At 32.6% G+C, this 22,907-nt stretch overlaps 1 protein-coding gene across 4 annotated transcripts in view; it reads right to left on the bottom strand.

The window, feature by feature from the left end:
• Positions 1-22,907, bottom strand: part of LOC111414038 (pleckstrin homology domain-containing family G member 5) — a 155,171-nt gene that overhangs the window by 1,331 nt on the left and 130,933 nt on the right. For 3 of the 4 annotated variants that reach the window (XM_071197144.1, XM_023045194.2, XM_023045195.2), the window contains 9 exons: positions 22,752-22,846; positions 22,265-22,605; positions 10,404-10,524; positions 10,241-10,351; positions 10,030-10,179; positions 9,751-9,978; positions 9,244-9,443; positions 8,647-9,188; positions 50-168 (listed from right to left, as the gene is read on the bottom strand). In XM_071197144.1, coding sequence (XP_071053245.1) covers positions 50-168; positions 8,647-9,188; positions 9,244-9,443; positions 9,751-9,978; positions 10,030-10,179; positions 10,241-10,351; positions 10,404-10,524; positions 22,265-22,605; positions 22,752-22,846 — 1,907 coding nt within the window. Of the gene's footprint in view, positions 1-49; positions 169-8,314; positions 8,426-8,646; positions 9,189-9,243; positions 9,444-9,750; positions 9,979-10,029; positions 10,180-10,240; positions 10,352-10,403; positions 10,525-22,264; positions 22,606-22,751; positions 22,847-22,907 lie in introns of those variants that run through there. The other variant, XR_002706238.2, reaches the window with a different exon arrangement.

Genomic DNA, 22,907 nt, shown 5'->3' with positions numbered 1-22,907 from the left:
CAATACAAAAAAGCTGCAAGAAAAGCAGGTGGGCGTCATATGCAACTACCTTGATATCATCTACCGTGCCGGCGGTGTGGTATCGTTTATTTTCGGTTCTATGGCCGCGTTTTACCATTGCTTGTCGTAATTGGCCTCTGCTAAAACTTTCGCAGTGGTCAGAAATTCCTGCAAAACAAAAAAAGTAATAACAATATTTTTTTTGTTATAATAATTTTATTTCCAATCTATATTTTTTGTTTTAATTATTTGGCGTTACGTCCACTTCAAAACGCCATAGTTGTTCTTTTTAATCCTTAAAGAACACAACAAAAAAATAAAAAGCATTTGGAAATGTCAATGAAAAAATGATATGGTTTTGTGAAATGAGCAAGTTTTGATTATGTAAGTTCACTCCGGTTTTAGACTTGAGAGGACAAAAGATTTTTTTGATGTATGCGAAATATGTATAAAATGATCTAAATAGCAGATTCTTCATTTGTGCCTTTAGCGAATTGAATGAATCACTGTTCAGAGGTTAAAGCAGTATCAAATATTTTTGTTTATTTTTAGTGTGATTAATTGTTAGTACGTATACTGTAATGGGGTTATTATCAAAAGTATAATACGTCCTATATGAAATGTGGAAATTTTTGTTTGATAAATATGGATGGATCCTCTGGCTACACTTCTTACAAATGTTTACAAGCGTTTCATTTCAGGTCCTGAAGTCTTCATCCTCCGTATGGATAAAGAAAACCTGTACTTTGCATAGATGGATTTGTATGTTTGAATACATTTTGCTTCTTGCTATAGCTTGATAATAAAAACATGGCAACCTCGAGAAAGCGACAAGGCAGTAGCAGCAACAAAGAAAGCTAGTGTTTAGATGGAGTTTGGAAAAAAATGATAACACAAACGATGAAAAATATTTTGCACTGCTGTATTGTTAACAAAAATAAAAGCTTGATGTAGAACTTATCAAAAAAGTTCATATGGAGAAGAAATCTGGCTCCATGTATTTTTTTATAACTTATTCTTGGTACAACTTGTCACCAATTCATCAAGTTGTATACATGGTCTCTATATAAAAACTACGTGCCAAAAAAATTCCAACATCTCCAAAGAGTTGAGTCACAAAGCTGTAATTTTTACAAGTAATTTGTATTTATTTCAGTAGTAAATCATATTTGAAAAAAAATACCAACAATTTATGTGACTAAAATGTTACGGCGAGACATGCTCTGAATGAGATCATCTATAGTATCGTGTGGAATCTCATCCCAGGCTAACTGTAGATGACGATGAAGTTACTGCAAGGTTTCCTGCTTGTGGTAAACGCCTTATATATTGATCTATCATATCCCATACATGCTCGAGCGGGTTTAAATCCGGAGTGCGAGCAGTCCATGGGAGAATTTCTACCCTTTCTTAGTGTAGGAAGTTCTGATAGATGTCGGCGATGTGAGGTCGGGCGTTATCCTGCTAGAACATGATGTCAGGGCTGTAATATTAACGGGCTGTAAAATCTCGTGGATGTATCGTTGTGCATTTGAACTGCCAGGGATTACAACTAGAGGTGACTTATACCCCAACGATATGGCATCCCATACTATAATACCAGATGTTTGGCTGCCGAGACCTCGAACAGCAAAATCTAATTGATCATTTTGCCACAAACAGAACCAGGATTCATCGATCCAACAATGTCTTTCTTGGCACCATAGAAGTCTGGTAGTTTTGTGAAATTGTGCCAAAGGAAGACGTCGTACACAAAATCTGTCTCTCAGACTTATTTGTCTAAGGCGACGATCTTCACGTTCGTTAGTCGCTCGAGGACGACCGCTTCTAGGATGATGATGTTGGTTATGTTGTTCAGACCACGCAGTCCATGCTCAAAGCACTGTTGAAAGGTTTCTCATGATACGGAATACCTATCTTGTGCAGGCCAAAAATCTCTTTCAAAGTCAGACAATTGGTTAAACCGCGGACTTCTACCAATTTTAAGCATTGTTAACAATCGAAGAAACAACAAATGGCATTTACTTTGTGACACCAAAAAGATAAATTTATTAACTTCCAGGAGTAGGATCAAGTGAATAAAAGAACGACTATATTATCATGCTAGTTTTGAGAAAGTCACATGTTTTTGAGTTGTTTGTCAACCGCACGTGATTTTTATTGTATTTTCTGATGTGTACGGGGTCTCTCTTTTGTTTTTTTGTTGATTTAATTAAGACTGTAAGTGTATTTGATATTGTAATTTTGTATTAGTGTTGTTGATTTTGTTTGTAGAGCCATCAGGCAATGAGGAAGCACTAAAGTAATGCGAAATATAAAGGCATGATAATATAGTCGTTCTTTTATTCACTTGATCTTACTCCTGGAAGTTAATAAATAATCTTTTTGGTGCTATTAATAAAGGATTGACAACATTCCCCATTATTTACTTTGATGCAGCAAGAAACTTAGAATTCTTTGAGTATCAATATGATATTTTTATTACCGACTTTTTGCATGCATCCAGTTGTTTTGTTAAGATTCCAGCCTGGTGACTCATTTTTTTTCGAGCTGTTACAATTTTTTTGGCATGTAGTGTATATTATCTTCGATATTACTAATAGGTAGTAAAATCGAATATAAATCTTTGAACTAGTGACTAATCTTTGAAAAAGATAAGGAGCAAAATTCGAGAAAGTGCAAAACAAACGGATATGTCGCATTGGATAATTGAAAAGCTAATTAAAAAAAGATATTTCAATAGGTTTTGAACTGAGAAGAATGAACAAATGTCCAGTTTAAAGTTTAAATTATACACCTCAATGAAAGGAACTATCTTCCAAAATTTCACATTGATATTTCAAGTTAACAAGTTCAAGAAATATAGTCTGTCTGGTTGTAAACTCGACTTGCTACATAGAAAATCAATTTCGTCATCACTCTGTTTTCTATTGGTTTCGGGGTACGTCATAAGGTTGTCGTAAAATGGCCAATGTTTCTTTGATATTTTATGAAGGATGATCTATTCTATAAGTTCTTGACGTTTATAGCATGTTGGAGCAAGTCTACGAAGGCAAACTACTGTACAGCTAAAGCTATATTATCCTATTTGGTCAATCTGATGATATCAAATTAATATGAACGTTAACATTCATGAACTCTTTGGTCAGCACACATCTTTTAAGTTCCTGTGAAGAATAGATTCGGTGCAGACTACGAATACTAAAACCAAACTATGACACGTTAATAAATATAATCGCATCCAGGTTATTTTTGTTTCCACTGAAACTCCATTACGGGTGACCAAATCTTTTTTTGTTTAATATGGTTCGCTTTACTCAATACATGCTTATTTCATCTTGGTTTATTGTCCTTATCTGAAGATGATTCACATCTTGTATCGGACATTCTAAGGGCAACTGTTTGAAAACGTATCATATTTGAAAAAGTTATTAGCTAATTCTACACGTCATACCTGACTTGAGAATGATGACATGAAGCAGCAAAATACATACGAAAATATTGCGAATTATCACCTATGCTTCATTTCAAGCCATTTGAAACATTGGCTTACCAGTGGAAGGAATAATATTCATTTTTCTTCTCCTTACGCATTCAATTATTTTGCAAATTTATCATTAACAGAAACTTGAAATATTATAACTCTTCCAGTTTCTAAATGAACTTAATGAACCAGTGTGGACGTTCAATCATCTGAATTGTTGGACCATCTACTATTTTTAACTACCACTAGTATTTGAGTTGGCTATCGTCAGATAGCACATCGACCTAATTGCATTGTGGGTGTACTTGAAGTGGGTAAGAGCGGTACTTTGTTGATACGTATGAGCCTAGATAAACTTACTCCCTGTATATACTTTTTTAATCATACTTGGCAGGAAAAAGAAGGAAAGAATATAATTTGAAAACTAGTTTTGAAGAAAGCAAGGGATGTTTATGTGCATTGCTGCATATGACGATTACTTAGACTAGATATAATTACGAGATTAACAAATTAAGAATAACAATGTCCTAAAGGGTTTTCAAATAGGGGCAGATCGATATTGATAGTCTGTAGCGGTCATGTTGTTTTCAAATCTGTTGATTATTATTCAATTACTGATACCAAATCACCATGGCAAGTTACACGATTAAGCAGCTCGTGCAAATGATAAAACTTTATCAAAATGAGTGTTCGTTAGCGGTAACGTTACGACAGACGCGATGGCCCTTTAAAGTCGACTCTCCAACGTTCGGTTCGTGAAGATGTCCAGGAGTACCGAGGGAATCGATTCCTTCTAGTACACAACAATTGGGACTTTCGTAAGCTTCAACTTGGCGAATTTACTTCGAGACTTGGGTCTGCACCCGTGCAAGACCCAACTGAACCAGAAACTCCAAGTTAATGACCATAGACAACACCATTTGTTCGTTGAGTGGGCTTCGGGCGTTTGGAAAAGGTCCCCAACTTTAGCTGAAAAATCTGTAGCAACGAGGCGCATTTTTGGATGATAACAAGCAAAATTGCCGTACATGGGACAACATCAACCTACACCAGGAGGAACTGCATTAACAAAAAATTACTGTACGGTGTAGATTTTGTGTCGGCGACATTTCACCGTTAAAAGAGAGCGCAGATCAATGATAACCAATTTCTTTTGACCCAAATTGAACGATGTGGATAACATGTGGTTCCAGCAGTACGGTAACAATTACACAGCCGCTCGTAGAGTTTAATGCGGTAGATGTTTTATGATGTGTTTTATTAGTAACTCTAAATATAGATGTTTCATAATATATACGCAGGACTTCAGGATGTGATAGCTTGTCAAAAAATTTGAAAAAAAGTTTCTATCAACTTACCCTCTAAAATCATCACCATTTTTGAGATAGAGAATAGATAGAAATTTAATAAAAAAATCGTTTTTTGCGAATATCTCCGGAACCGTTTATTGTACAGAAAACAGCGTTTGTAAGCATTTTTACTCATAATAAGCTAAGTTTTCTGGTATAAAAAAATTTTTTGAAGTGATTGTGTTAACCTTCAGAATGACCTGAACAGATTTTATGATTTTTGTGAAATTAATTATTTGTCATTTAACAGAGCTAATAGGATGCTGGGATTTGTAATGCGCTCTTCTGAATCGTTTTGCTGCCCTAGACCTATTATTTCTTTATACAATGCTTTCGTTAATAGTATTTTATAGTTCGGCAGTACAGCTTAGAACCCTCAGTATGACGCATACATTAACAGAATAGAGAGGATTCAGATAAGGTTTCTGAAGTATCTCTCGTATAAATTCCGGCATCCTTATACAGATTACCAATCTGCCTATTAAATGTATCATATGCCCACACTTCAGCAGCGCAGAACTTGTAGTGATGCCTGCTTTCTGTTCAGGTTGGTCAGAGGTTACTGTGATTCTTCCTATCTTCTTTCACGCATTGATCTGCATGTTCCCCCTCGCCGACTGCGCTATGACTTTCTGTTCTATGCGTCGACTGCCCGGACAAATTCGTATAGAAATTCCCTAATACTTCGCATGGAGAGGACAGTGGACCGTCTTGGGTTGGACATATTCGCCGTCACGCCGTACAACTTCAAACAAATTATTCGTAATGCCGTGCTCGTTGTGTGATTTTGAGTACAGTATCTCGTTGCAGCGGCTTGAGTTCTCCCTTGAATTGATTTGATCACATATGCTTAAGGCCATTAATTAATTAATTGATCGATTTTCAATTTTGTGTTCATACAATTTATTGTATATAAAATGTATTACAGTGGAGTAGCTTTTATGTGCGACTGTGACCTGTTGCTACCCCCGTGTGTGTAAATAAATAAATAATTGGTAAAGATTTTGAAGGAGTAGTGGTTGTTTTTCTCCCTAACTTCTACGCCACTGGAAAAAGTACGGTTTTGAGACGCCCATTTGAACCGCCAATGTTTTCTACATAAAAAAGGTACTCAAGGTCATGAGCTCTAAAGTTGACATCATGTTGTTATCATGTTCAATTTTTTTAAATAAAAATTTTATTTTATTAAAACCTTAGAACAAGCAACAAAAGCAAACGTTAACTTTCACACGTTAAATTGCATAATTAAAAAAAACAATTACAAATCATACACAGTTAAATGAAATGTTGGAAATGTCCGCCGTTAGCTTCAATACACGCAGCAATTCTTCGACGCATTGACTGTCTAACAAGCAGCCTGAAAGCAGGAACATTCCCGGAGTGTTCCGAATTATGCCGCAAGATACAGCAATGCGCTCTCTTAATTGGTCAACATTTTCAACTGGAGTAGCGTAAACTAGGGTTTTCAGATGGCCCCAAAAGAGAAAATCTAAACAATTAAGTTCGGGAAATCGCGGTGGCCAAGGGTGTGGACCTCCTCGACCGATCCAACGGTCTGGGGTATTCGTCGTCCAAGTATTGGCGAGCAACCAAACTAAAGTGGACCGGAGCTGCATCATATATAAAGTACATGTTTTGTCTTACTTGAAGAGGTACATCTTCCAGCAGTTCTGGCAGTACTTCTTCTAGAAATTGTCGATAATCTGCACCGTTTAATCTGTTCGGTAAAAAATGTGGGCCTATCAAACGATCACCGACGATGGCAGCCCAAACATTTACGGAAAATTGTTGCTGATGATGGCCTTCTGCAATTTTATGTGGATTTTCTTCTGCCCATAGATATGTGGTTATTGTGAAAATTGAAAATACCATCTTTCGAGAAAGATGCTTCATCGGTAAACAGAACTTCAGCTCCAAACTCAGGATTTTGAGCTATTTTGTCTTGTATCCATGTACAAAAAGCCAATCTTGGCGGAAAATCTCTTGGCAATAAGGCTTGTACTCTTTGGATATGGTAGGGATACAAAAGTTGTCTTTTCAAAATTCTCCAAACCGTCGAGTGAGATGGGTTTAAGGTGTGAGCAATTTTTCTGGTACTTGTGGTCGGATTTTCATCAATTTCGTTGAAGACACCCTCTTCTATTTAAGGATTTGCAACTGCCATAGGCCGCCCATTATCAGCAGTATTCCTTTTAAAACTTCCATTTTCCCATAGTCGCTGGTGAATTCTTTCTTGATACAACCGCCTTGCCTTTGCCGAATTACCGCACGCCATTCCGTAAAGGTAATGCATTTCGCAAATTCCAGCGTTTGTGTAATTTATTTTTAATTTTGTAATACAAGTTTACTTTTTGCAGGTACAAACTGTTATTTTGACAAAATAAATTATACAATTTTTTACACAAACGCTGAAATGTGCGAAATGAATTTTGAAAAGACAACTTTTGTATCATTTTTTAATGTTTTCTTTTATTTGCATTTATGAAGTTAACCCTTGCTTTTGTTACTTGTTCTAACGTTTACATAAATTTTGTTTAATTGTAAAATAAAATTTTTATTTCAAAAAATTGACCATGTTTTTCAACATAAAAGTTAATTTTTTTAGAAAACGGTAAACTTTAGAGTTCATGAATTTTTGGACAAGCTATCACATCCTGAAGTCCTGCGCATATATTATGAAACACCCTGTATAGTTTCAATTCAAAATTTTCATCACTAACGCGTAAGTCTGTCTCCTTTTTATTTTGTGAAAGTGTAACTCCATTAAATGGTTCATGATGTCTTTGGCTGTTCTGCAAAAACAAATGAGACTTCGTGCTAGCATTCTTAAGGTTGTGCCACCGTATCAGACATTTATTCGACTATATGTAACATATTGTCTCTTCTGCAGAGGCATTCCTAACATTCAGAACGCCGGCGTTTGGCCAAGAATAAATCTTAACCAATGGGTTTCAAATTGTTCTATACGAGCTTTCTACCATTCTGATATATATTTCCCGGACTGATTTGATGCATATTCCATCAACATCTATACCGTATTGTTTAAGTTGCAGACACCGTTTAAAATATTTATGCCAGTGCCCTTCATGTCTTTTTTAACCTTCAAAATTTGTGCCTTAAACTCAACTTAAAAACAGTTATATGTATTTGAACCTCAAAATTAGTAAAGTTGTAATTTGAGCTGCTTCCTAACATAAACTTACATTTCTATAAATTATCTTTAGTGCGCTTCGTTTATGTGAAAGTTTTGAAAAAATTTTTAATAAACGTAATCTAATTTCAGTTTAATATAAATTTTTAGTTGATCTAATAAAATTGAATTTAGTGAATACTCATAAAAATCCTTTTGTTTTCTCGTGTCTAAAAATAAACCGATTTTGTAAACTTGTTATGAGATGTTGAAACATTGGTAAAGGATAACAAATAAACCATTAATACAAAATTAAAAGAAAAACTACTAAAACGTCGCGTTTGTGCTCACCTAAGGATACAATGGATTGTAGCGCTTGTTAAAATCTTTACACAAAACTTTTTCACATTTTCTTTTAAAGCCCCCTCACAAAATCATCATTCTGCGATCAGTTTTCTTCTTCTGGAGTACACGTTCGGTTCGAATTACACGAAACAACAAAAAGAAATACCAATTTCAGTTTTAATATCAAAAAATAAGAATTATTGCCAATTATTAAATTTTAATTCAAAAATTATCATAAGAATAATAACATTCCCGGCTACGTTTCAAGATTTATTAAAATAAAATATTCCTAGGTTTCCTAATAAATAAACATCAACAAATCAAAAAAAAAATCTTACCTGCAATAACTGGTACATCAAAATCAAAACTACTAGGTACTTGTCCACACGAAGTAGTACTAGCCTGAGAACTAACATGTCTCGTTTTCTGCAACGGTGGATTCTTACTTTGCGAAATCGCCAAACCACGTCTTAAATTTCCTCTCGTCGGTGATGGAGGTGGATAAGAAATTCCCCGATGAGTTGGACTTAACAAATGAGTACTACTTCCACCGGCGGGATTCTTCGCATTCGGAACGCTCAAAGTATTTTGATTAAAATTCAAACTCAATGTACCAACATTCGGTGAACCGAGTGTTAAATTGGGCAAACTTTGACCAAGGTTTGTGTATGGTTGCACCGAAAGTGTGTTGGGGGTTTTATTAAAAAGACGTTGTTTGAAGGAGTTCTTTTGAGACACAGGGCTTCGATCGGGTGGCAAAGGTTGTACGCCTTCATCGCTTGATATCGAAGCCGTTCGATTTTCATTTTCAACGGATACGGCCCGAGAAGGATCTTTCCCTGAACCGATAGAGGATTGATCATTCATTTCAACAGATCCACTAAAAACAGAATTACATTGTACAAACTGTATTTGCTTACAATTTTCTTAATTACCTGTGGCTGTGTGCTAAACTGGAAACTCGACTAGCCCTTGAAGACGATGCCAAAGGTGATTTTGGCGCTAATTGGAAATTGTGAAAATCACTTTCAAGTGATTCGGTGAAAGAATATTCCGGATCGATGTCATCGTAATGAGAGACTTGTTTCGCTTGAGAATAAAGACTTTGTGCTTTTGCAATGCCGTCTTTCCAACTCTTTAGATTTAATAAAAAAATGAGTTAAGAAAAGAGTTATTTTTTTATTGGGGAAAAGAAGTAAAAAAAGTTGTTTAAATGGATTTATGAAAAATCTATTTATACCCCCATTGAAGAGGGATGAAAAAAAAAGGAAAAGAAATAATTTAATGGTTGATCGTTAAATTTTTTTTTATTATCCGATAAAAGTTCGGACACCTACGCATTGGAATTTATCTTCGTAAAAAAAAGGTTGAAAGTAAATTATAAATAAAAATTGAAGAGTAAATCGATTTTTTATGACTAAGTTATTTTTAAAATTTCTTACCTTAAGTTTTCTAGCGTCATTATTCTGCAAAATAAATCCAGCAATGGCCATATCAAATTCGTTTTTATAAATTAGAGCCAAAGACGGGGTTTCTTTGTTCAATTCATGAACTACAAGTCTATCAACAAGATAAGGCTGCCTGATGACCCGCATCATGGATCCTCCCCGTTTAGTTGAAGGTTTGCAAACTAAGAGCATATCTGTCAAAAGGAAGCAATGAACTTCCATCTAAAATAGAAAAAATAAAATATCCAAATAAAAAATTATTGGTGAAATTACTTTTGAAGTGTTGCTATCTTTTAATTTTAAATCTCCCTCTAATAAAAGATGTCTTCTTCTATCCACAGGACAATTCAACATTGGGCGTGTTAAATCTAATGGGACATAACTTTTTTTTAAAATACGTTCTAAATCGTCATCTTTTGATTCCTAAACAACAATAAAGAAAATTAATTTTACAGAAAATTAAAAAAAAAATTTATTAACTTACAACAATTTCATAACTTTCTATTCTAACAATAAGTCCTCGAAGTCTTTCGTTGTCTTGTTTTTGCTTTAAACTTGAATTAACTTTATTTACGAAATCATCAACAGATCTGATCTAAAAATAAAAATAACTTAAAATTATTTTTATAAAACAATTAATTTTATACCATAAGGTATAAAGTATCCTTTTCAACTTCTTCGTCGGTGTTTTTCAGGATGGCTTTTAACAGTAAACCGTATTTAGTAAGTCTTTGCATCGGTTGAACGAGAATGTCCATTAATCTCAACCTGAAACGCAAAGAGATGAATAATATGCGGTCTCCTCCGTTTCCAATTTCGTTCTTATTTTCGTTTCCCCCCTTTTTCTTTTCGTTCCCACTTAACGTTAGCGTTAATAAATTTCTGTTTGCGAACAAACTCCGTCGGCGCGGTAAGTAATCCCTCTTTTTTATTTTAAAACGAAGAAATTTACATGGAACCGCAATAATCTCAACCTGCTTTTATAAAACGTACTACGTTTACGGCGTTTACTCATTTGCAAACAAATTGAGAAAAAAAACGCGTTTTAAACATATGTTGTTTTAAAACAAAACCAGAAAACGTAGCTTTTTAAAGTGGTTTGACGTATAAACTTTAATTTATTATTAGGTTCTCTTTAAAGATATTACCCGAAAAAATAACGTTTATAGAAAATCAATAGTCGTAGAAAGTTTATGGTTGGATATTAGCTATAAACTTGGAGAAGTGAAATGGTCGAGTTCCAAGCGTAATTTTACCAAAGAAAACATTTTCTTTTTGTGCTCATAAAAGCTGTACAATCACACATCCAGTAAGTTATTTATTACTTCTGGGAAGTACACCATTATATTTATATTGATTAGAACATATTGATTTAACTCTTCAAATTTTAAATTCTATTATTACAGTAAAACCTCAATCTAACGGACCTCGTTAGAAAGGATTTCGGATATAACGTACAAAATGGTCATACTATTAATATTATCTATTTAATACATCACTATATTTAAATGGAATTCAGGTATTCCCCGAGTTGTCTATACTATATACTAGTGGTGGAACGGATATCCGGCCATTTTTTAAAATCCGGCCGGATACCGGATAGTTACCAAATATCCTATTTAAAAACCTATTACTTAGTACTCCACCATTCACAGGAATTAGTATCTCTTTTAAGTGTTGGACACTGCAGATAATAATCAAGTTCAACCTCTATAGGACTATCTATAAAATCTCTTTCAAAATCACTTTCGATTATTAATTAAAGTATCCTCTTTTTAATGCAACAAGCCGTTTTGAAAAATCGGTTTTAGTTTTTAAGAAATACATTTTTGAAATGATTGACAATTTTCTCGAATCTTGCAATTTTCGCGATTAAGTTTTAAATATTCGTATAAAATACAGTTCTTGGAATATAAGCATGAAAATTTCTCAAAGTGTTAATAAAACTGTTCTTTTTCCAATGAACCAACACGTTTTGAAAAATAACTTTTAGTTTTTGAGAAAACAATACTTGAAGTTTTCATAAAATTTTCGATGTTGTCATTTTCATCTATAACTTATAAAATTCACTATAAAATTCTTTCTTGAAGGATCCTTGTGGAAATAGCACCAACTATTAATTAAAGTATCCTCTTTTTAATGCAAGAAGCCGTTTTGAAAAGTTACTTTCAGTTCTTGAGAAATAAATTTTTGAAACGATCGACAATTTTTTCGAACTTTGCAATTATCGCCGATTAAGTTTTAAAAATTCGTATAAATTCCATTTCTTGGAATATGAGTATGAAAATTTCCCAAAGTGTTAATAAAAGTGTTCTTTTTCCAATGAACCAACACGTTTTGAAAAATAACTTTTAGTTTTTGAGAAAACAATACTTGAAGTTTTCATAAAATTTTCGATGTTGTCATTTTCATCTATAACTTATAAAATTCACTATAAAATTCTTTCTTGAAGGATCCTTGTGGAAATAGCACCAACTATTAATTAAAGTATCCTCTTTTTAATGCAAGAAGCCGTTTTGAAAAGTTACTTTCAGTTCTTGAGAAATACATTTTTGAAACGATCGACAATTTTTTCGAACTTTGCAATTATCGCCGATTAAGTTTTAAAAATTCGTATAAATTCCATTTCTTGGAATATGAGTATGAAAATTTCCCAAAGTGTTAACAAAAGTATCCTCTTTCCAATGAACCAACCCGTTTTAAAAAATAACTTTTAGTTTTTGAGAAAACAATATTTGAGGTTTTGATACAATTTTCGATGTTGCAATTTTCATCGATAATTTTCAAAATTCGCTATAAAATTAATTTCTTGAAGGATCGTTGTGGAAATATCACCAACTATCAATTAAAGTATTCTCTTTTTAATGTAAAAAGCCGTTTTGAAAAATCACTTTCAGTTCTTGAGAAATAAATTTTTGAAACGATAGACAATTTTTTTAAATTTTACAATTTTCGCCGATAAAGTTTTAAAAATTCGTATAAAACCCATTTCTTGGAATATGAGTATGAAAATTTCCCAAAGTGTTAATAAGAGTGTCCACTTTCCAATGAACCAAGACGTTTTGAAAATAAACTTTTAGTTTTTGAGAAAACAATGTTTGAAGTTTTGATAAACTTTTCGATGTTGCAATTTTCATCGACAATTTTCAAAATTCGCTATAAAATTAATTTCTTGAAGGATCCTTGTGGAAATATCACCAATTATTAATTAAAGTATCCTCTTTTTAATGCAAAAAGCCGTTTTGAAAAATCACTTTCAGTTTATGAGACATAAATTTTTGAAACGATCGACAATTTTTTCGAATTTTGCAATTATCGCCGATTAAGTTTTAAAAATTCGTATAAAATCCATTTCTTAGAATATGAGTATGAAAATTTCCCAAAGTGTTAACAAAAGTAACCTCTTTTCAATGAACCAACCCGTTTTAAAAAATAACTTTTAGTTTTTGAGAAAACAACATTTGAAGTTTTGATAAAATTTTCGATGTTGGAATTTTCATTGATAATTTTCAAAATTTGCTATAACATTCATTTCTTGAAGGATCCTTGTGGAAATATCGCCAATTATTAATTAAAGTATCCTCTTTTTAGAGTTGCTTCGTTAGTTAAATCAGCATCAAAAAAGTCTTATCAGCTTTCTTATTAATTTCATTTTTATTCAAATATCGCAATAATGTGGCAATATAGGGTATCACTTCACAAAAGTACCAGAAATTATAACCATAATGGCCGGATAGATATGCCGGATAACTGGATATCCGGTATCCGGCTTTTCGAAAAATCACTATCCGTTTCATCACATTCTGTTGGCTGATACAGCTCAAGAGGACTTTATAATATTGCCAAGAAATATCGTTATTCACTGATGAGTTGGATAACATACACAACATAATGAATAATAATGATACTATGATGTTCGATACAAAACCTGAACCATCATCGGATGCTGATAATAATCTAAAAAGAAAGAAACGTGTATTGAATGAAACGAGCCATGTTAAAGAAAATTAGAACCTTGCAAGACAAAAGGAAAAGAATTTGTTATCAATAAAAGATTTTTAGTGGAACCAAAAAAAATGGTATGACAGATTTCCTTTCTTGTCAAAACTTTGTAATGTAATGTAATGACCATTGGAAAAATGAAATTGATATTTGCTTTTGTGAGCTTATTGAAAGAAAAGACGTTGCTAGATATCGCGCAGTTTCCATTAATTCCAAACTTTGTTGGTACCAAAATGTATCATGATGTTATCATCAGTGTCCAAGCCAGTTCTACGTTTGTCCAGAACTTTTAATATTGTCCAGACTGTTGTGATGCGTGAAACGAATCCTAAAAAATACAAATGACTCAGTTCAGCTTCAATTTTCAAAAATTGTAAAAATTAATTCATTAAATATCTCAAAAAAGTATCCTCTTTTTAATGCAAAAAGCCGTTTTGAAAAATCACTTTCAGTTCGTTTTTCGAATTTTGGAATTTTCGCCGATTAAGTTTTAAAAATTCCTATAAAATCCAGTTCTTGGAATATGAGTATGAAAATTTCCCAAAATGTTAATAAAACTGTCCTCTTTCCAATGAACCAATCCGTTTTGAAAAATAACTTTTAGTTTTTGAGAAAACAATATTTGAAGTTTTGATAAAATTTTCGATGTTGCACTTTTCATCGATAACTTTCAAAATTCGCTATAAAATTCATTTCTTGAAGGATCCTTGTGGAAATATCACCACTTATTAATTAAAATATCCTCTTTTTAATGCAACAAGCCGTTTTGCAAAATCACTTTCAGTTCTTGAGAAATACATTTTTGAAGTAATCGACAATTTTTTCGAATTTTACAATTTTCGCCGATTAAATTTTAAAAATTCCTATAAAATCCAGTTCTTGGAATATGAGTATGAAAATTTCTTAAAGTTTTAATAAAAGTGTCCTCTTTCCAATGAACCAACCCGTTTTGAAAAATAACTTTTAGTTTTTGAGAAAACAATATTTGAAGTTTTGATAAAATTTTCGATTTTGCACTTTTCATCGATAACTTTCAAAATTCGCTATAAAATTCATTTCTTAAAGGATTCTTGTGGAAATATCACCAATTATTAATTAAAGTGTCCTCTTTTTAATGCAACAAGCCGGTTTGAAAAATCACTTTTAGTTCTTGAGAAATAAATTTTTGAAATGATCGACAATTTGTTCGTATTTTAAAATTTTCGCCGATTAAGTTTTAAAAATTCGTATAAAATCCAGTTCTTGGAATATGAGTATGAAAATTTCCCAAAGTGTTAATAAAAGTGACTTCTTTCCAATGAACCAACCCGTTTTGAAAAATAACTTAGTTTTTGAAAAAAATTTATTTGAAGTTTTGATAAAATTTTCGATGTTGCAATTTTCATCGATGAGTTTCAAAATTCGCTATAAAATTCATTCCTTGAAGGACCCTTGTGGAAATATCACCAATTATTAATTAAAGTATACTCTTTTTAATGCACCTAGTCGTTTTGAAAAATCGCTTTTAGTTTTTAAGAAATAAATTTTTGAAATGATCGATAATTTTGCCAAACAACTTTGGCAATTTTGAAGGGGATGGCGAATATCCGGTTTCCCGCAAAATCACTAAATCTAACTAAATCACGATGTAAGGAATAAATGGGATAAAATTTTAGCAATTGCTTTTGCTTCAAATGTTAGTTCTGGTTTGGACGGAAGTGATAGTAACTTTTTTAAATAAGCTTCTCAGTAAACCAGAAAGAAATAATAACTAACGTGGAAAATAATCTCAACTTAAAGCAAATGCTCAAACTGTCGCCCATTTACTTTATGACATTTACTCCTGGACAATTTTCAACGTCGCGGAAGTTTCTTTTAAGTCATATTAATTATTCGGTTTAGGTGACATGTTGATAAATTTCATTTTAGAAATGTTTAGCGTAAGTTTATTTACAGCTAGCCAAACCTATATATCTTTAAAGCCGTTGCTTGCGTTTTCTTTGACTTCTCCCCACGTGTTATCTTCAAATAGTGCAGCGGTATCGTCTGCATAGAAAATAATTCGGGTCGTTTAAGTATGTTAAAAATAGTTAGTTAATATAGATTGTTGTATATTTTTCATTAAACTAAAACTAGAACTAACATTAGAACTAGAAATATTCGAGTTTAGCCTTCTTAAGAGACACACGACTAAACTCTACTGTTAATAATTTTTTATATACAAGACTTTTGGTTATAACGGACACTCCCTACTCCGTATTAATTCGTTATATCGAGGTTTTACTGTATTTACAAAAGATGAAGTTGAAGTTTACATTGTAACAATCAATTTAAATTCGTTCAATCGAAAATGCGTATCATGCTTGAAATTCTAGAAAGCATTCCGGGACACTGAACCAATTCTAATTTAACTATTGTATTTTATGATGGGGTGTATAGAATAAAGGGATATAACAAATATTGAACTGTATTTGTCAATATAACTTCGTATTTTACTTCTCCTTGAAACGATCCAATATCAACCTGACCAAAAATTTAAAACTTTAAAATAAATTTTAAAGTAAGTCACAAGACTTATAGTAATATGAAATCGATTTGTTTTGGAAATGAATCTCTACATTTTTAAGAATCTCATTACTGATTCATATATTGGTTTATTCTCATAATTAGCTTAATTAACTTTAAGCGTGTTATATCATTCTAATCCAATTTGTGTTTAAATACATACATGTAATGATATTGATTAAACTTTAACAAATTATTTTTTAATGCTCTCCAAATGCTTATTAAATATTCAAAAGTAACATATAGGAAAAACTTTCTTGTGGTAACGTACCATATCTTGTTTCAGACACAAACACTTCTACATGTATTATAAATGACGCGACAGCAGTTTATTTTGAGCTCTATTGTTAAGATAAAAACACTAAAATAACTCTTTTTTGAAACATAACACAAAATTGAAAATGGTTGAGATAATTCTGATAAAAATAGAAATTTGATTCTATTCCGCATTCAGAGCTCAGTTCATTACGATGGTAATATCCTGTTTAATAAATGTGAGCGACTCCATTATAGACATATAATTTTCTTCCGCCGAGTAAATTTTTGCTATTTAATTCCGATGACGTAGTGATTGGACTCATACTCTATCTTTTACTTTTTGAACGTCTTTGATATAACTGATATAACAACAAAATACTTTGTAAATTTACATATGATGTCTTTGTTTAGTTCTTTTTCGTCCCTAACGTTCATCGTGTTGTCAGTATTTAATTTGTGTGTTATGTTTATGATGGCAGCTGGTGCACTACTTTGTTAAATAATTTAGACAAATCAAATAGATTTTTCTTTGAATCCGTTGTATAGACATCACCACTATATTTGATATTTCTAATCAGTGTTTAATATACCTTGCTCTTGATTTCACCATTGAGACTACCCAGAGTATTATTTCTTTGATTTTTTATCTAGCATTGTTATTGATGTCAGATTATTAATGAAACTCTCTTGCAAACTATGGAGTTCATTTAAGATCTTAAATTTTACTCTATTTCTTAAAATCTCGAGTGATAGTGATTTGGAGGATTTCTATAGTAATCATGGAATATTGCGTATCACCATGTTACTCTCTATTAAAATTGAATCGTGGAAACGGAAACTGCAAAGCAGCTACCTTTCCTGGATGTTTTCTAGAAAATGTACTCCACAAGAACTGCCACACTATGAAGGATATTCATCGAGCCACACAGCAACGCAAACTGAGGGAAGGCTCGATAAATATTGCATCAGCCTTTTAACTGCCTTCCTTATGTTTCAGGTGTAGTTCAAACTATTTTCAATTTTACAATTTAAGGGTTATCCGATTACTTACTTCGGCATTTTTTGCATCTGATTTATACGTTACAATATTTCTTCTGTTTAAATTATTGTGGTTGAGTTGATTATTGAGTTTTAAATTTGATGCTGTAAGTGTCGTGATGGAAGTGGTAATTACTAACTTGGCAATTGCAGCATTATATCCCTCTCGAATTTTCTCGGTGATTTTTGGGGCCGACGATAATTGATTGTTAGATAATCCCGCTAATCCCTCAGTGTTAATTGAATCTCGCAATCTTGGTGCTACTATGAACATTAATCGAGACGAAAACTCGCGAATTAATGCTGATGATAATCGTGGAATTCAGCGAGTTCACAATCACTGTCTTATATTTTATCAATATCTCACATTTTGGGCTGGAACATTATGGAGATACAATCGGTGTCTTTATTTTATAGAATTATTTTGCATAAATATGCTCCTCCTTATCTTTTTAATAGAATTACGTTTAGGACTAATGTGCACAATCTTAACACTGTTTGTTTTTTTTAAGATGTTATACTGTGTCTAATGTTTACAAATCAATTCTATATAGAATTAGGTAGGGGATTTTTCAAATAAAATACGAGCGATGGGCGATAGAATGCAAGGGCGACAGAGCGTCAAAGTGGCGCCGTTGTGATATCAAGTGTGAGCTATTGATTTTGGAAGTTTGAAACTTTAATTGAGTTCAACAAGGATGTTATTATTCCAAATCATATGGCAGAACCTGTAGCCTCATTCCATGCAAAAAGATTCCACCATAGCCGAGACAACGAGTCTAGGTAACAGTGGATCAAGATGTTTGTTACAAAGTCGATGAAGCGATTTCCAAACCACCGTTCCTTGCTTGTCATACTAGGCGATGTACAAAAAAGAATATTCTAACAAGACTGTAAATTGTCAAGCATCCAGGAAGACTCTACAACAACAGGTCCAACACAATCTATATGGTTCAAAGGCATCTACATCTTCTGAGATTCCTCTACCTTTAAGTACATAGCACTAAGAATTTCTCTTATCTCTCAACATAGAAATGTTGAATAAAATGTATTTTTTGTAGATTAAATTATCTCTTACGGTGTCAATTGAAGACCCAGTCTTTTCTTCGTCAAACGGTTCTATATTTTGTGGAGTATGTAATCAAATATTCGTATGATCATTCTAGAACAGCGATTCCCAATTAGATTTAACTATGGACTCCCTTAAAATCGTCTGTGTTCGCCATGGATCCCTGTGCCAAATAAACAAATTAAACCCCTGGACAAATTTATAAACCGTTCATTTTATACACAAAGTTTCTCAAAGTTTAACGCGTAATTCGGCATCCAAATTAATTAATCGGTTTCTTGATTTACTTTTTACTTGAAGTAACGACGAAAAATATTGTTCACAAAGATATGTGGATATTGGAAAGGATATTAAAATTTGCAAAACTTTATTTCCTAAATTCGGCGATTCATTAAAAACGTAAGCCCAGAAATCAGACAGGTTTTTCCTTGACCTCCATATCCATACAATTTTTGATAATAAATTGGATTGCAAATCGGTGCCTTAATTTTGCCAGGAAGTGGAAAATATTCTTTGAAGGTGCTTTTTAGATTTGCCAAATCGCACATGATTAGTTGTGCTTCCTCATTTGGAAGTGTATCTTCAGACATGTTTAAAAATGTGGACAAGTTTTGAAATGATTCCACATTTCCGCTTTTGAGTCGATTCTCCCATAATTCCAGTTTCAAAATAGTTGCTTCAATCTTGTCTTATATCTGGAAATAATTTACATTTTCACCTTGTAATATTACATTCAAATCATTGAGATGAGTAAAGATGTCGGATAAGTACGCCAGTTTGATAAGAAAGGTAGAATTATTTAAATTTTCTGGCGATAATGTAATTTATGTAATTCCCCAGTGCAACCAAGGTGATACACAAACTCTTTGTATTAATTGATCTTTTATGTTTTCTGCCATATTTTGAATTCTTCTTTGCACTTTATTGCTGACAACGGAATTTGTGTAATTTCTTTGGCAGCTTTATCGCCAATCATTGCAGACACCATAATTTTTGCTGCTGGTAATATGAGATCTTCAGCAATAGTATGAGGTGTACCATTTTGAGCTATTAGTTGACATACCTTAAAGGAGGCTATTATGGCTGAATTGTTTGAAGCTAGTATAGTAATGTGAGACACGCTCCTTTGAATGTTTTTTAATTGTTGTTCTTTCTTTTTAAAAAATCCGTGTTTTTTTGCTGAAACTCTGGGTGCTTTGTTTCAAACTGGTGTCTTAACTTAGCTGGTTTCATAGAATCATTTGCTACAACCTGGCTACAAATAACACGCTGCAGTCGTGTTTTGCCAGATTTTGAGGACAGAAATTTTGTAAAACCAAAGGATAAATAGTCTGCGCTTTATTGACGGACCTTCTTCTCAACAGGAAGTTTTACATAGGAAGTTAAACAAAACTGGACCTAAAAAACGTATTCTTTCATTTCGAGTTAAAACTGATTTTTCTACATGGAATTTGAGTAACGTTATCTGTTGTTTCATTATTGTGTTCGCCTTTGTAACATCTACTCACCAAATATTACTTGAAAAAATGTTAATATTGAGTTTAATTTCTTCTTTAAACGATTTTTGCGAACCTTCACTGAAAACACGAACTCTTATAGATTTAAAAGAAAAAGTAGAAAGAAGAGTTAACTTATAACGACGAAGTGGTCGCTAAAAAACAAAATAGGAAATATAAAAAATCCCCAAAATGAGTAATATTACCAACCTCCATACCAAACATGTCCTAGAAAACGTTACATATTTCTTCTGAGAGTAATATTAATCTTTAATATAATATATGTATGCTAAATTAACTAATTAATTTCGTATGTTGTAGTTTAAATTTTTACTTTTTTGTAATTTATTTGCCTGCATTATTTTTCACAAATGCGTGGTGGACCCCTCGGGTCTGGGATGATTGGGAATCGCTGTTCTAGAATATTCAAAAACCTTCTACATCATTCTTTAAATATTTAGAAAGATGGTCTCCAAAAATTCTTCTAAATACATGTATATTCCTAAGTACCTGACATAACTTTCTATAGATAGTGGAATATTGTACAGATTTATTGGTTTGTATTTAGCCTTCTTAAGAGAATCTTTGAAATACTCATCACCTGATTGCAATAAAAAGAATCTATTTTTTAGGTATGAATCCAAAACAATAGACATATTATGTGGTAGCAACATTTTCGTTTTTGTAATCAGCCCGTTATGCCACATATCAAAGACCTGAGAAACATTTAAAAAAGCAGCAGTGTAATATTTTTTATACTCCAAGGCATCTCTACAGTTATTACAACCTTATGGATCTCTTCCACAGTAATATATTGAGCAGAACTAGTAATCTGATATTAATTACTTTCTGGATAGCGTATCCTACAGTGTACTCAACAGAACTTCGATGTGACGTCACATTTGCTGGATCTTTATTCGACTTGAGGATCATAATTATTTGTGATACCTTCCATTGCATGAGAAATTAGCCTCCTATTGCCATAGCATTGATGATGTATTTACGTTAATAAGGCCTTCATCTGAAATTAGCTTTAGAATTGTTGTTGGCAATCAGGTCTGAACCGGTTGATTTCTTTGGTATCAGCCTATCAATAATTTGAGCTTATATTATTATGACCTTGATAGTTATATGTAAATGTCTGAGAAGATATTGAGATCTCAATATCTAAAAATTAGTGACAACCGTCTGTTTCGATTTGACATTTCTTTTAAATTAGATTAATGAAAGAAATTGATTTCTCCCAAAACAGTGCGGAATTAAGTGATTATACTTTATGAGCTTATAAGAAAATGTGTGATGCATAGTTGTACCGAATTTAAAGTTTGTAGGGTGAACAATTTTTTTAATAAAAGTTATTGAAAACCACCTATTCGAGTTTGACATTTCTTTGAAATGAGATTAATGAAAAAAATTGATTTTTTCGAAACGGTTGATAGGTGAGATCTGATAATGAGCCTGATTTTAGTTTGTCTAGCTCGCAGCAACATACAGCAAAGCGGGGCAAGTGATCACGAGACGTGGAGATGAAGTTTTCCACACTGCTCTCTATTTTGCTGTATATGTTGGTAAATAAATTGAACATAGCGCTTATCTATTTCGAAATTTTCCAACTATTTTTTTAAGTGTAGACAAATTAGTGCTTGGTTTGGTTGTGATTATCAACTCGTATGGAAGTCCTACAAGTACAACTATGTGAAATCATTTCGTTTAAAGTAAGAAGTATATATTTGTTTCTTTTATGTAAACCTGCACATTTCAGATATTGATTTTTCGTTAGCACTTCTTAGAATCTAGTACGGATACTTGATGACAATATTGTAACTCCTTTGAGTTTATTATTTCGAATTCACTGGCTTTTATTATACATTTCTCCTTTGTAATATTACATACCGTTCAATAAAAGAATATTCATCTTGTACAAAAAGTTTCCGCGCAACAAAATTTCAAGATTTATGGATTTGTTAAAAAGACTCAATTATCAAATTTGTCAACAAAACATTAATATCAACACAATGTTTCAAGAAAACTCTAATACATGGGATTTCATCATAAATAAAACAAGATAAAATATAAAATAAATAAATAATATTTAACTTACCTATTGCATTCCTTTTGTGTTTCACACCAAGCTAAATAAGCCGTAAACAACTCATTATGAGCATGATTTTCCCTGCAATAATGTTGACACCGCGCTTGTTCCGCACAATATTGATAATAGGCCTGAAAAGAATCTTTCATTCCCAAAAATCCTTGCGCCATCATTTCTATGCAAGGTGGTTGTTTGTATTGCCTCATCGTTTTGACCATCGGAAATAAACTATTCCTCCAAAATTGAACGTTGGTATCCAAAATTTCGGTGATGTTTGAAAATAACTTTTCTGTATCAATTTCCTTTAGGAGGTTGGTTAATTGTAAATTCTTCAAACAGGCGAGAAACAACTGTGGGCAAAACGAGGAAATGGAAAAGCCGTATGTGTTGTAAATTATAGGTGGTTATTTCCTGGTTTTAGGTGTCGACGGTATCGGGAATACGAAAACGGAAACTGGAAGTTGTAAGTTATGGGAAGGAACAGGTCTTAACTTACCTCAGTGACTACTTTTAATGTTTTGATGTAGGCCACTTCGGTTTTAATCAATTCCCAAAGTGCTGTTTGCTGTTGTTGTTGTCTCTCGGTTAATTCTAAAATACAAACAAGAAAATAGAATCTATCTATTCTACGTATCTACCCTAAATAACATAT

Source organism: Onthophagus taurus, chromosome 6 (genome assembly GCF_036711975.1).
Source record: "Onthophagus taurus isolate NC chromosome 6, IU_Otau_3.0, whole genome shotgun sequence".
In the NCBI taxonomy this organism is placed as follows: Eukaryota; Metazoa; Arthropoda; class Insecta; order Coleoptera; family Scarabaeidae; genus Onthophagus; species Onthophagus taurus.
This window is presented reverse-complemented; position numbering and strand designations above follow the sequence as displayed.